This window comes from Peromyscus leucopus, chromosome X (assembly GCF_004664715.2).
Source record: "Peromyscus leucopus breed LL Stock chromosome X, UCI_PerLeu_2.1, whole genome shotgun sequence".
Classification (NCBI taxonomy): domain Eukaryota; kingdom Metazoa; phylum Chordata; class Mammalia; order Rodentia; family Cricetidae; genus Peromyscus; species Peromyscus leucopus.
Genome location: NC_051083.1, coordinates 70,934,195 through 70,950,512, shown reverse-complemented (window position 1 = coordinate 70,950,512; position 16,318 = coordinate 70,934,195). Strand labels below are relative to the sequence as shown.

Below are 16,318 nucleotides of genomic sequence, written 5' to 3'. Positions count from 1 at the left end.
TGCCTTGAGGAGGCCTAGTGGTTCTCCAGAGCATTTTGACTGAGAACAAAAGAAGTTTTTGCATATCAAGGTGAGAGGTAAAACAACATTCTTGAGGAGGCGGGGAACCAGGTGCCCAGGGAAAGAAAGGGCAGGCATTTTCTGTAGACAGGGACAGAACATCATGGCCAGAGAGAAGAGAGGATGACAGTGGTTCGGTAGAGGGTAAGCAGATCTTGGGTAGAATTTTCTGAGTTCCAAGAGTAGAGAGTAGAAGAGATCGAGATAGAGGATACAGAGGACGAAGATGAAGCTGGACGCATAAGAGTTTAGTCCTTAGCTGAACTATGAGCTAGGGAGCTGGATGGAACTTTGCAGTTATGGAGACAGGATTTCATCCCAGAGAAATAAAGTAGATGGATATAGAGCTTGGTATGTCTAGAGTTGTTCCTGCCTTGAATGCCTGGTGGAGCTATAGCTGAATTGATGCAATTTTGTCTTAGAGGAATAAAGTTAACAGACATAAAAACATAGTGTAAGTAGATCTTTTCCCTCAGATATCCTACACCAGACACAGCTTTGCCCCCAGACCCTGGGTACTCCATAAGAAGGAAACCAAACATATCCTGATTTTACTATTCAAATATATTATTCAAAGGAACAAAAGAGAAACATCACAAAACATAATGGAATTTTTAAGCAAAACCAAAAGTACAGTAGAGTACACTGAAAATTTGATTCTCATTTTTTAAATATGAAAGCAACTTTAGCTGACCAAAATGTTCCCTCTAACTGCACATTACAGAAATCCTTACCACAATTACTGAACCAAATATTGCTGTTTAGGGGAAATTTAAGCCCCATCTGTTTTTACCAGGCAATGTTCAGATAAAGAAATATAGTTCTTGGTTTGGCAATAATTTTAGACTATTTTATAGACACATATGATTACATCCTCTATTTCTTTAACCATCACTTTATAGCAATCTATATGATTTTATTATAACAAATAAGTATATAACTTAATATATTGCACTTTGAAAGTCTTCTGAAAAACAAATTACAGCATTTACACATTCTGAAAAACAAATTGTTAAATGTAAGTAGCCTAAATCTATTTCCAGCATCCACTCAACTAAAATTTTAACTTATTTTCCTACAAAATTTTTCATATTTCCTGTTTATCTAAAAGAATCAGAAAGAAACACATTAGCTTCAGAAGAAAAACATCCTTCAGAAAGTAAACATCTCAAATAAAAGATATGTCCAGAAATTGCAAATTTTTAATAGCAGAACTTTTGCTTAAAATGCTGGTTAATTCCTAAGGCTTGGACATTGAAACCTAATTAATTCATTACGTCTTCAACCTATAGAAATAAAGCAAGTAAAAATTTCTTACGTTGTGTGCAGTGTACCATCAAAAAACAGCAGATGAACAGAAATTGAGTCAGCATAAATGTGCAATCCGCCATTGTGAGACAAATGCAGAACCCTTAGCAGTCCTAACAACTGAACTTAGATCTCCTGCTGTTATGATATCCAGCTGGCAAACAGAGATTGTGAGTGGCTTATATAGGAGATACGTGAAGATGGATTTTGAACTTTTTCATTTCAGACTGTGTAAATTGCTAATTAACTTTTCATTGCAGACTTACTGGTTCCTGGTACCTGCTTGTTCCTGCTTCTAAGATTTTTGTATGAATTGTATACTGTTTGTGTTTATCCTCAACTCTGTATTATTTCCTAAATCTGTTTATCTTTATTCTAGGTTTCATAATGTTTTACTATTGCCAAAGAAGAATCTTTACTTGGAACATCTTTCTATGAATACAATTTTCAACACTGCTTAGAATCTCTGACCTCATGGCTACTGGAATTGCTAAGCAAGAATCAGAAGACACAACTGTGTATAGCATTGGCAATAAGAAAAAGAGAAATTAGAAAATGCAATAAAGACAGAAACAGGTAAGGAGAGCTGATAGGAAGAGAAAATAAAGGGATGAAGAGGGAAGTATTAGTTAGGACAGCAAATGCAAATGTAATTCATTTGGGACACTGAACTTTTCACTCTAACAGGCAATGTTTAGAAAAATATAGTTTCTGGCTTAGAAAAAATTTTAGGATTTATTTTATAGACAGATATGATTACATTGTTTATTTTTTCAACCATCACTTTATAGAAATTCATGTGATTTTTATTATATCAAGTAAATGTATAATTGACAGTATTCATTTCTTAAGCTTGGACATGGCCACAGTATTTCTTTCTCACTAAAACCTAATATATCTCTCTCTGTATCTCTCTCTCTTTGGCCCTCTCTTTTATATATAGACACACAGACACACAACACACACACAACACACATACACACACACACACACACACACACACATGTTTGCATCATCAGGATGACAGTTCACACTATAGTGTCTATATCTGCTATATATCTTCTACCAAGTGAAACTGTAGTTCACCTTGTATCACCCTTTTATATCTCAAAAATTTATTATTTCTCCTGCTTACTGGCAAATATATTTTATGTACTATTTCCTGTTTGAAATTTATCCATTCTTTTATTTTATATCCTACTCCTGGTTTCTGGCTATTAATAAAATGACAATACTGTGAGCTCAAGGAGGAAACTTCTTGTTACCATGAATAAAAATATTTTTACCTACTTTGCTAATCCTAATTCTGTATAATTTATTTATTATGAAAAAATTATTTAATAATTTAATAGTAAGCTGTTTTTATTATAATACCATGCCAGTTAGATACATACTTTATGATATTAGTGTATTAGTATGAAAATATAAATACTCATTTTGAGTATAAGCAATTTTATTTTTTTGATTCTATTATGGTGAAAGCAAAGTTCTTGTGTATATATATGCATATATATAGCAAAAATAAACATAAAATTCTGTTATTTGTAACAAAATTTACAAATAATAGAATTTAATTCTCTCCCTGTTATGGGATTTTCCTCTGCATTATCCACTGCAATTTTCTTTTGAGACAGAGACTCACTATATGTCCCCAGTTGGCCTCACACTCAATAGTTAACGTAGCTTACCAAGTGTTAGGATTAGAGGTGTGTGCCGTAACAATTATTTTTTAATGGACTTTAAGACAAATCCCAGCCCTACATGATTGATTCAGAACTTACAAATTACTTTCGTCATTCAAGAATTCTGCTTACATAGTCTAGTGACAGGTCACTGGGGCCTTCTACAAGCAGTCTTCAACTTCTTTTTGCAATGCGTAGTGGTAAATTTAGTGACTCGTAACTGTTCAAAGTGCCAGGTATTAGGAACTCTGAGTGCTGCTAAGCTTGGATGGGTCATCTGTATCATCCTCTCACTATCCAAGACTCAGGGACTATCGTGGAAAGGGAACAAAAAGAAAGTAAGCTAGCAGATGGGTAGGAGAGCTATGAAATACAGACTTCTGTACATGATATGACTATTGCATGTATCAACTAACAGAAGCTGTGGTGACCTACACAAAACCTGTACAAGATCAAGACTGCTTAAAATAGAGCATAGATGGAAGAGGGAATGATGAGCTCTCACCCCTAACTGAAGAACTATTGGCAGTTGATGGCTACTGGGAAAGGGAATATAACTCTTTGGGGGATGTGGCCATTGATAGATTGCTCATGTAACGGTGGATGGCCACCTATCAGTATGTATAGTTACAGCACTAATTGGACCCAGAGAGTTATTGATAACAAATAAAATAAAATAAAATGAGAACATGAAACTGGTAGGGTGATGGGGTGGGGGAACTAAGGGGAGCTGGAGAAAGGTGGCAATAGATGGATATGATCAATATACACTATATAAATGTATGGAACTTTCAAAGAATAAAAATTATTATTAGGAAGTAAAATAAAAGTGGAACTTATAATAACTATTTCATAAGTTGTTGAGATATTTAAACAAGTGACACTGCACTTATGAGGGTCATACTAAGTGCTCATTGAGTGTAGCTACTGCTATTATTTTTTATTTCATGGAATAAATATAATAAAATTCAGAACAAAAGTTTGTCATTGGAATAAACATATGATATATTTTGCCTTATCCTTAAATAAACTAAAAACATCAAAAACAGTCAATAAATATCTAGATCGAGGATGAGAACAGAGAAAATTTAAAGTAGGGCAAATATAAGTTCAAAATTACATACATCTAATGCTGATAGTCTTTAGAGGGGTAGCCACTAAAAACTGCAAAGAACAAGGAGGTAGTAATGAAATTTCTTGATTGGGTTTCCACCTGTGGAAATATATTGAAATGTGAACTTACAGTTTGTTGATGTAAAACTTAATTGAAATTAAAATGGGGCTTGGAGTTCCTCATAGAAATAGTATCAGTTTAATGTAGATTAAAATCCAATATTTTACTTTGAAAATGTATTACAACTTTACTTTTTTTTACTGGTTCTTTGAGAGTTTCATGCAACCTATTTTGATCGTATTCATCTCCCTTCCCAAACTCTTCCCAAATCCATCCTCCCTTTCTTTATCCACACAATTTTGCATCTTTTATTTTTAAATCCTTCAAGGCAAATTTGTGCTTCCCAAACATTATTGGGTGTGTGGCCATCTATTGGATCATGGTCAAATTACCAGGGGTTTAGAGAAAACTGTCTTTCCCTTTCCCAATAGTTAACAATTGGCAATGTCTCCAGGGATGGGGTGTGATTGTAATCCCAGCTGCCCTTCTACATTGAGATTTTTTTTTTTAAAGATTTATTTATTTATTATGTATACAGTATTCTGCCTGCATGTGTCCCTGCAGGCCAGAAGAGGGCACCAGATCTCATTACATATGGTTGTGAGCCACCATGTGGTTGCTGGGAATTGAACTCAGGACCTCTGGAAGAGCAGTCGGTGCTCTTAACCACTGAGCCATCTCTCCAGCCCCTACATTGAGATTTTTATCGGGCTTGGTTTTGCACATGTTTTGGGCATATACTTACAACCACTGGGAATTCATGTGTACAGCTGTCCTGCCATGTCCAAAAGATATTTCCATGGAGTCATCTACCTCTTCTACCTCTTAAACTCTTTCTTCCGCCTTTTCCAAAATGATCCACAAGGCGTTGGATGGGAGGGGAGGGTTGGTATATATCTTTCATTTGAGGCTGGGCATTCTTTTTTTTTTTCTTTTTTCTTTTTCTTTCTTTCTTTCTTTCTTTCTTTTTTTTTTTTTTTTTTTTTGGTTTTTCGAGACAGGGTTTCTCTGTGTAGCTTTGCACCTTTCCTGGAACTCACTTGGTAGCCCAGGCTGGCCTCGAACTCACAGAGATCCGCCTGCCTCTGCTTCCCAGTGCTGGGATTAAAGGTGTGTGCCACCACTGCCCGGCTGAGGCTGGGCATTCTGTAATCTCTTATTCTCTGAATCTTGGCCAGTTGTGGGTCACCATGTTAATCACCATCTACTGCAAATAGAAGCTTTTCAGAAGGTATTTGGAGATGCAATGTTCTATGGATATAATGATAAGTAATAATGAGTTGGTTTAATTCTATGTCCATTTAGCAGAATAACAGTGATAGTTATGTCTAGCCATAGGTTCCTGGCCCCAAACTGATCGCAGGTATGTATTTCACCTTGTAGAGTGGAACTTAAATCCAAACCCGAAAGTTGTAGTTTATTCCCTTGATGTTTGTTCTACTATTGCACCAGTGGACATGTCTTGCCAGGCCAGTCATTATTATAACTCAGATGGTTCATAGCTGAATATGTCTGGTAACTGCTTTTTTCCTCTGGTAGCTTTTATCTCACCTTCCAACTCTATGAAAGCTAGCCAATAGGGATGAAGCTACCAGGTATGTACCAGTTTGATTTTGCCATGTTCTATGAATCAAGTATATGATTTCTTCAGCAATGGAGTTTTATCATCAAGTTCTGGAAGGTAACCAAAGAGCAGTGGCAATAGACAGTAACATTTGGGAGTCCATGGGTTATCACTGGACAACTCCAAAATAAATAAACAATTCCTGGCAATGGGCTTTTTGTTTGTTAGCCTTTGGTGTCTAGTAAAGGTATTACTGACCCTTATAGGGTAGCTCTAATTTGACTCTTTACACACACACACACACACACACACACACACACACACACACACACACACACACACACACACACACACGCATAGTTGAAGTTTTTCTCCTGTGTCCTGCCCAGTCCACAGCCGCTCAGATCCAAGTAAACACACAGAGGTTTATATTAATTAAAACTGCTCTGCCATTAGCTCAGGCCTACCACTGACTAGCTCCTACAGTTAAACCCAGCCCATTTCTGTTAATCTATATGTTGCCATGTTTTCCGTGGCTTTACCTGTGTGCCATTACATGCTGCTCCCTGGACAACAGGCTGACATCTCCTCACTCAGCCTTCCTCTTCCCAGAATTCTCCTTGTCTGCTTATCCTGCCTATACTTCCTGCCAGGCTACTGGCCAATCAGCATTTTATTTATCAATCAATCAGAGCAACACATATACACAGCATACAGAATATACCACAGCACGCACTCTCTCTCTCTCTCTCTCTCTCTCTCTCTCTCTCTCTCTCTCTCGCGCGCGCGCGCGCGCGCACACACACGCACAAACACACACACACACTTTGCAGTAGGAGGTTTCTGTATATTTTTTGAAAGTTCTTAGTGTTGCTTACCCTTCCTTATACTCCCTCTTCTACCCTATGCTCTGCTCCTCAACCCAGTTAAAACCTTTCTATTCCCATGATCCTTTTGTAACCTTTATACCAGTGTTTTCTATCCCCCCTCCATCAAAAGCCATTCTCCATGACCACTTGGTAATTTCCTGACTCTATGAGTATTTCAAATGAAACACACATATCTGATGATTCAAAGTTAACATCCACAGATGAGAAAAAAAAATGTTATGTTTGTCTCTCTGGGTCTGGGTTCCTTCACTCAGAATGATTGTTTCTAGATCCATCCACTTACATGCAAATTTCATTTTTTCTGAACAACTATACAACATTTTCAATAGGTATTCATTCAGTTAATGGAACACTAGGCTATGTCCATTTCCTGGATATTGTGAGTAGGAAAGAAATAAACAGAGATGAGCAGGTAGATCTAGAGTATGATATGAAGTCCTTTGAGTCTGTACCCAAAGATGTTATTGCTGGACCATACGGTAGATCTATTTTTAGCATTTTGAGGAACCTCCACTCAATTTACATAGTTGATACACCAATTTGTACTCCCACCATCCATGAATAAGTGATTCCTTTCCCTCACATCCATATCTGCATTTTGTCATCACTTCTTCAAACTTAACCATTTTGAATAGTGAGATAAAATCTCAGTTTCAATTTGCATTTCCCTAAAGCCCAAGGACATTGAAAATATTTTTAAATGTTTCTCAACCATTTGCATTTCACCTCTAGAGAACTCTCTGTTTAGTCTAATGACCCATTTTTTGATGGTTTGATGCTTTATCTGTACATTGATTTAGAAGTGGGAATGAGAAGGGATCTTTTTTTTAAGCTTACACACACACTTGAGCTCAAGTTCTGACCCTGTCCTCAACTTCTTCTCAGCTCTTGAGAAGTCATTTAACATAATTGTTTCTTTTTTTAATACTTAAATAATATGACTATTCTATTTACCTAATGCATATGTAGCTAGCATAAAATAAGTATATTTAACTTATCATATATATTGTCCTACAAATGTAAGTTAGTGAGTTGGTATGATAAAGAAATGAAAAACATAATCAATTATGTTGGTATTTTCTTCACTAAAAATAACACTTTCATTGAAAAAGAGAGCTCATGTCTATTTCTGTAACCTTGAATACCTTTAGCACATTACCCACAATACTCTAAGCTTTGAACAGTTCCTTTCTTTTTACAATTTACTATAGCATCATGGTGCTTTGGAATTTGATTTGTATTTGTCTTTGTCCCTAGAAAGGAGATAAGATATCATAGACATTATCTGCAAAACACTGATGGGAATGTGGACAGGAATGCTGAATCATAAAGTTGGAAACTTCAGATTTATTTATGTGGATATTATCTAGAAGAGAAAATGGCTCCTAAGAAAATCACTAGAAGCAGTGAAAGAAAGAGAACTCCAAGACTTTGCAGGCATTCTTAGAGAGGATTCACCTTCAGGTTAGTAAACCTTTGGTATGTTTGGTTTTGCTGCAAAATGGACAGAATAGTTGAGAAGAATGGATCAGTATTTACACAGAGTTGTTAAAAATATAAGATTTACAGCAAAAGAAAATCTGTTTTCCTAGAGCAGCTCTTATTTATCCATTATGATGCAAGTAGAGGTCTTGATACAGCACCCTTTGGACTAAACTAATGATACTTAGCAGCCAGTGACAGTAGAGATTAAGGTAGAAAATGGCGATGAAATATGAAAAAAATACATCTAGGAGAATAGGAGATCATGGAAAAATGTTCAAATGATAATGAAAAAGAGAGTATGAAGAATATAGTGAAATCCGAGCAACTGAGAAGAAAAATGAAAAGAACTTTGTATTTTTATAGTAGGGATATCAAAATCCAAAAGTCCAAAGAAAATAACTACAAATAACCATCTCAAAACCAATTTAACAAACAGTGGTTATTAGTGTTTTAATGATTATTTCAAGGAGAAATTTGTTTTATAAGCACTTCACTTGAACCCATCCCACCACTGGCACTCCAATCATCTGTTTTTTTATAACCCTATTTTTCTTTTATTATTACATTTTAAATGAAATGACTCTTGTTAAATGGTACAATATACTATACAGTACAGTATACACTAAGTAGTCTCACTCCATTTAAAGTTTGCATTCCATTTTTAAAATTAACTCTTCGGGACTTTGATAATGTAAGTAGTTCATTAAGACAAAAGCAATTATATTTTTATTTTTAATTGAAAATAGATACTTCTGTCATACAATATATCCCAACCACAGTTTTCCCTCCTTCCACTCCTCCCAGCCCCCCTCCACATGGCCCCTCCCCCAGATCTACTCTCCATTCTTTTTCCTTCAGAAAAAAGCAGGCTTCCAAGAGACAACAATCAAACAGGAAAAACTAAAATACAATAAAACAAGACAAAAGCCCTCACACAGAGACTGGACAAGGCAACTCAATAGGATAAAAAGGGTCCCAAGAACAGGCAAACAAGTCAAAGACACACCTGCTCCCACAGTTAGGAGTCCCACCAAAACACCAAGCTAACAGCCACAACATATATGCAGAGGACCTGGTACAGACCCATGCAGGCTTCATGCTTACTGCTTCAGTCTCTATGAGCCAATATGAGCCCTGCTTAGTTGATTCAGCCTAGGAATCCTCCATCCTCTCTGACTCCTACAATCTTTCTGCCCCCTCTTCTGTGAGATCGCCAATCTCCGAGGGAAGGGACTTAATGGAGATGTCCAATTTAGATTCTCTCTCTACATAATGTCTGGTTGTGAGTCTCTGGATCTGCTCTCATCTACTGATGGAGGATGCCTCTCTATTAAAAAAAATGGACAAGGTACCAATCTATGAGTATAGCGGACTATCATTAGGAATCATTTCATTGATTTGTTGTGGGGGGCATTCATGTTTGTTTCTACCCTAGGTCTCTGGGCTATCCAGTCTCCATTTCCTGCAGTACTGGGCATGGACTCACTAAATCAGACATTGGTTGGCCAATCCCATGAGTACTGTGCCACCATTGCTCCAGCACATCTTGCAGGCAGGACAGATTGTATAGGTCAAAAGTTATGTGACTAAGTTGGTGTCCATGTTTCCCATTAAATAGCCTGCAGAGTACCTTCTCACAACAAAGAAATTAGAACATAGGGGTGAAGGCTCCATGCAGGTACCAGCTTGATCTCTGCACTCAATGATCTGTGTGCATGTTGTTCTTGGCAAAGAGGCTCTGCTCTAAGCTGTCAGTTTCCAGAAAGCAACCCTCTGTCTGATGATCAGCCTAGGTTGTTTGGAGATCTCTACATGACTACTTCAGTCATCAACTCAAGCAAATTCACCTAGTCCTGCCACTGGGAGCCTGGCCTGGCTACAAGAGATGGACAGTTCAGACTCTGTATCCTCCATTACTCATGTCCTCACTAGGGTCATCCTCATAGATTTCAGGAAGTTTCCACTGCACTAGGTTTCCACACCACCTCCAAAATGCCCTGTCCCAGCCATCTCTCCCTGCATTCTCTCCCTCCATCCCATACCCCAACCTGATCCCTCCCACTCCTGCCCTCACATGCTCCAAATTCACCTGCAAAATCTATTCTATTTCCCCTTCCCTGGGAGATAATTGCATCCATCCGAGAGCACCCCCCCCCCGCCTGCCCTTATCTAACCTCTCTGCACCAAGAGACTGTAGCTTGGTAATCATTACTTAATGACTAATATCCACCTATAAGTGACTAAGTATCCTACTTGTCTTTCTGGGTCTGTGTTACCTCACTCAGAATGATTCTTTTCTAGTTTTATCCATTTTTCTGCAAATTTCATGTTGTCATTTTTAACAGCTAAGCAATACTCTATTGTGTAAATGTACCATATTTCCTTTTTTTCTTTTATACTTCTCTCATATACTACATCCTGACTGCAGTTTTTCCTCCCTCCTCTTCCCCTTGTAAGGGGGGTACCCTTACTCCCCCTTCTCTTTTGAACCACTACTTCTCTGCCTCCCCTCAGGAAAGAGCAGGCCTTCAAGGGACATCAACCAAACATGACATAACAAGCTACAATAAGACCAGGCACATGCCATCAACTTCAAGGCTGAATGAGGCCATCCAATAGGAAAAAAGGTGTCCCACAAGCAGGCAAAAGAGTCAGAGACAGCCCCACTTCCCCTGTTAGGAATTCCACAAGAACACCAAGCTACTCAGCTGAAACATATATGTAGAGGACCTATATGTACAGGCTCCCTAATCTCTTCGAACCCCCATGACTCCCTGTCAGTTGATTCTGGTACCATATTTTCTTTATCTATTCTTCAGTTGAGGGAAATCTAGATTTGTTAGAAAATATTGCTGGCTGGAAGAAGTTGCAATCTCCCCATGGCCTAGCAGCTTATCTCAATAGATTGGCAACATGGGGCTCCCTCTCTCCAACAGAATTTCTTGTCTTTATCTGCCCTTATCTGGAGAATGTCCCTGGGCCTGCAGGACTGACCTTATCTGAAAGCTATCTCTAAGCCAGATGCATGTCTCTAAACCAGATGCCTGATTTATCTTTAGTTTGAACCCTGGCGCGGAATCCTGCTAGAAGATGCCCTTGCTGCACATATGATAACGAAAACTTGTGCTAGGAGCCTTATGATAGGAACACGGCACTTTATGTAAATTAAGGTTTGTCCCTAGGCTCCCCAAGCCTATATGTTTCTTATACTCTGGGATAAAGTTGAATTGATTCACTGAAGTCCGTCTCCCTGAGTTCTGTCTCCGTTTGTGCTCATGGGTGGGAGGAAGGGAGAGGGGGATCTGTAATTGGTATGTAAAATGAATAAAAAAATTCTTAAGAAAAAAAGAAAAAAAAGCTTTCTGTCACTGCTACTGCCTCTTTCTCTCTCATCCTGGTGGCTGACAGGCTGAGAGGGAAAGAGGACCCCCACATAGACTGTTTCCAGTTTCTGGTTATTATGAATAAAGACAAAATGAACATAGTTAAGCCAGTGTCCCTGTGGTAGGATGAAGTGTCCTTTGGGTATTTTCCCAAGAGTGGCATAGCTAGATCTTAAGGTAGATTGATTCCCAACTTTCTGAGGAACCACCATATTGATTCCCACAGTGGCTGTGCAAATTTGCACTCTCAACAGCAATGGAGGAGTAGTCAGTCCCCTTGTTCCACATCCTCACCGGCATGAGTTGTCAAATGTGTTATTGATCTTAGTCATTCTGACAGGCGTTAGATGTTTTGATTTGCATTGCCCTGGTGGCTAAGGATGATGAACATTTCTTGAAGTGTTTCTCAGCCATTTGAGTTCTCTCTATTGAGAATTATCTGTTTAGATCTCTATCCCACATTTTAATTAGATTATTTGTGTTTTTTTGATATGTAGTTTCCTGAATTCTTTATATAGTTTGGATATTAGTCCTCTATTAGATGTAGAGATGGTAAAAAAAATTTTTCCAATTCTGTAGGCTGCTGCTTTGCCCTATTGACAATGTTCTTAGCCTTACAGAATCTTTGCAGTTTCATGAGGTCCATTAATGAATTGTTGATCTTAGTGCCTTAGATCCTTTTTTCTGCAAATTTCATGTTGTCATTTTTAACAGGTAATCAATACTCGATTGTGTTCTGTTCAGAAAGCCATCTCTTATGCCAATGTGTTCAAGGCTATTACCCACTTTCTCTTTTATCAGGTTCAGTGTGTCTAGTTTTATGTAGTAGTCTTGGATCCACTTGGACTTGAGTTTTGTACATGGTGATAAGTATGGATGTATTTGCATTCTTCTACATGCAGATATCCAGTTTCACAGGAACCATTTGTTGAAGATGCTGTCTTTCCCATTGTTTGTTTCTAGATTCTTTATAAAAAAAAAAAAGCTGACCATAGCTGTTTGGATTTATATATGGGTGTTCAATTAGATTCTACTGATCAATATGTCTGTTTTTATGCCTATACTGTGTGTGTGTGTTTGTGTGTGTGTGTGTGTGTGTGTGAATGTGTGTTTATTTTTTTTTACTATAACTCTGTAGTACAACTTGAAATCAGGCATAGTGATACCTACAACAGCTATTTTATTGTTCAGAATTGTTTTCCCTATCCTGGGATTTTTGTTTTTCCATATGAAGTTGGAAATTGTCCTTTTAAGGTCTGGAAATATTTGTGTTGGAATTTTGATGGCCATTTTATTGAATCTTAGATTCCTTTTGGTAGGATAGCCATTTTTACTATGTTAATCTTAGCAACCCATGATCATAGGAGATCTTTCTGTCTTTTGATATCTTCTTCAATAGTTTTCTTTTTCTAGGATATGAAGATTTTGTCATACAAGTCTTTCACTTGCTTGGTTAGAGTTACTCCAAGTTATTTTATATTATTTGATGCTATCATAGAAAGTGTTGTTTCCTTGATTTCTTTTTCAGTCTGTTTGTTATTTGCATATAGGAGAGCTACTGATTGTTTTAGTTAATCTTGCCTCCAGCCACTTGACTGAAAGTGTTTATTAGCTGTAGGAGTTCTCTGGTGGAACTTTTTGGATCACTTATACATTCTATCATATAATCTGCAAATAATGATACTTCAACTTCTTTCTTTACAATTTGTATCCCCTTAATCTCCTTCAATTGTCTTACTGCTCTAGCTAAAACCTTAAGTACTATGTTTATGAGATATGAAGAAAGTGGACAACCTAGTCTTGTTCCTGATTCTAGTGGAACTGCTTTAAGTTTTTCTGCATTTAATTTGATATTACAGGCTTCTATAAATTGCCTTTATTATGTTTAGATATGTCACTTGTATCCCTAATTTCTCCAGTCCTTTTATCATGAAAGGATGTTGAATTTTGTCATAGGCTTTTTCAGCATCTATTGAGATGATCATGTGTTTTTTTCATTCAGTTTGTTTATTGGTGGTTTGCATTTATTGATTTTTATATGTGTACCATCTGTGCATCTCTGGGATGAAGCCTATTCGATACATGGTGGATGATCTTTTTGATGTGTTCTTAGATTTGGTTTACAAGTATTTTATTGGGTATTTTTGCAACTATGTCTCTAGGAGAGACTTGTTTTCTTTCTTGTGTCTTTATGTGATTTAGGTATCAGGGTAATTGTGGACTCATAAAATGAATTTGGCAATGTTCCTTCTGTTTCTATTTTGTGGAATAATTTGAGGAGTATTGGCATTAACTCTTCTGTGAAAGTCTAGTAGAATTCTGTGCTAAAACAAGCTGACTGGGCATTTTGTTGTTTTTGTTTGGAGAGTTTCAATTGCTGCTTCGATTTCACTAGGGGCTATAGGTCTATTTAAATCACAGATTGGTTCTTGTTTTAATTTTGGTAAGTAATATCTACACAGAAGAATATCCATCTTTTAGATTTTCTAATTTCGTAGAGTACAGGGTTTTAAAGTATTACCTAATGTTTCTTTAGATTTCTTCAGTGTCTGTTATTATGTCCTTATCTTTGTTTCTTTTACCTTTTACCTTGATAATGAATATTATCAATGTAATGATTATCCTTGATATTGAGGTATGTTTCTTGTATGTAGCAGAAGAATGGATCCTGTTTTCACATCCATTCTGTTTGTTTGTGTCTTTTTATTGTGGAATTGTGATCATTGATATTGAGAAATATCAATGACCAATGATTGTTGATTCCTGTTATTTTGTTGATGGTGGTAGTTGTGTGTGTGTGTGTGTGTGTGTGTGTGTGTGTGTGTGTGTGTTTCCCTTCTTTTGATTTTGCTGTTGTGAAATTATTTATTTCCTATGTTTTCATGGGTGTATTTAACCTCCTTGTATTGGAGTTTTCCTTTTAGCACCTTCTATAGGGCTGGATATCTGGATAGATATTGTTTAAATTTGATTTTTATCATTGGCTATCTTGTTTCTCAGTCTATGGTAGTTGAAAATCTTGCCTGGTATAGTAGTCTGGGCTGGCATCTGTGGTCTTTTAGAGTCTGCATCACATCTGTCCAGACTCTTCTGGCTTTTCAAGTCTCCATTGAGAATTCTGGTATTATTATTAGAGGTCTACTTTTATATGTTACTTGTTCTTTTTCCCTTGCTGCTTTTAATATTCTTTCTTTGTACTATATGTTTAGTGTTTTGATTATTATGTGTTGAGGGGCTTTCTTTTCTGTTCAATTCTGTTTTGTGGTCTCTATACTTCTTGTAATTTATAGGCATCTCCTTCTTTAAGTTAAGAAATATTTATTCTATGATTTTGTTGAAAATATTTTCTGGGTCTTTGAGATGGGATTCTTCTCCTTCCTCTATTCTTCTTATGCTTAAGTTTGGGCTTTTCATAGATTCCTAGATTTCCTGGATGTATTGTGTCAGGAATTTTTTTAGATTTAACATTTTCTTTTGCCAATGTACCCATTTCTTCTATCATATCATCAATGCCTTACTTCTCTTTCCTTTCCTGTATTCTGTTGGCAAAGCTCACCTCTATATTACTGGTCAAATTCCAAATTTTTCATTTCCAGAATTCCACAGTTTGTGTTTCTTTATTCTATTTCCATTTTCAGGTCTTTAAAAGTTTACTCATGTCCTTCAATTGTTTATTTTTTCTTCCTTTCTTTGAGATATTTATTAACTTCATCCCATTGTTGGTGTTTTCGTAGATTTTGTCAAGGGGCTTATATATTTCTTCTTTAAGAACCTCTATCATCTTTATACAGTTGATTTTAAGGTCTTTTTCTTGTGTTTCAGCTGTGTTGGAATATTTAGGGCGGACTGTGCTGTAGGATAGCTGAGCTCTAGTGGAAACATATTGTCCCAGCTGTTATTGATTGTGTTTCTATGCTGGTATCTAAGCATTTGGGGTAGGAGTGATTATAAGTCTAGGTGCTGATTTCTGGGAGATCAGGATGAGATAGTCTGTGGGATTCACAGGAGGCAGGGAGAGGGGGAAGGGAGGCTGCAGCAGGTGTTCTGTTGCAGTACTTGGGATGAGCCTGAAGGATTGGATTTGTTGGAGTAACACAGAGAACAGAGAAGGTCTGCAGGCAGGGTACCTGGTATTCTCAGTTATATTTATCTTAAATGGTATTTCTGAGTTACAAAGTTACTCTCTTGTATGTCAACATACTTTTTAAGATTCCTTATAGTATGATTTGTACAGTGTGATACTCCTGGGAGAAAACACAGTTTGAATCCTGCCTCTGTGACCCAAGGATGTTAAATATTGTACCCAGGAAGTCATAGTTAGAATATTCCTTAGTAATAGGAACTTGGATATTGTGTATTCTGCAAAAATACACTATTTTTAAAATAATTATGATTCCTCTTCATCTTTTTTGTTTAAAATTTGGTTTGTAATAATGTTTTCCTGGTTAATTAAAACTTTTTGGAATCATATTCAATTTCAGTAACTAAAATATATTGAAACTATGATCAAGTAAAATAGGAGAAATTTTTGAGGAAGCTGAAAAACAATTTAACTTCACTTTGCATATTCCGTCTGTTAGAACAGGGATTATAGAAATATCACATATGCTTTATGATCAGATGTCTGATTTTAAACTAAAACATGTTGATGCAAATGATAGACAAAATATCCAAAGGAAATAATAATTTATTCAACTATGCGCTTTGCATGTGTAATAAAGCCTTTTTAAGAATTAAATCGCAAGTCTGTGATTCATTAGATATATAGTACC

At 36.7% G+C, this 16,318-nt stretch overlaps 1 protein-coding gene across 1 annotated transcript in view; it reads right to left on the bottom strand.

Annotated features, from left to right (window-relative positions):
* Window positions 1–1,508, bottom strand: part of LOC114696798 — an 84,679-nt gene extending 83,171 nt beyond the window's left edge. Inside the window, exon 1 of the mRNA XM_028874750.2 lies at window positions 1,379–1,508. Coding sequence (XP_028730583.1) covers window positions 1,379–1,451 — 73 coding nt within the window. The 5' untranslated portion in view covers window positions 1,452–1,508. The remainder of the gene's footprint in view (window positions 1–1,378) is intronic.
* Between the last annotated feature and the right edge of the window lie 14,810 nt (window positions 1,509–16,318).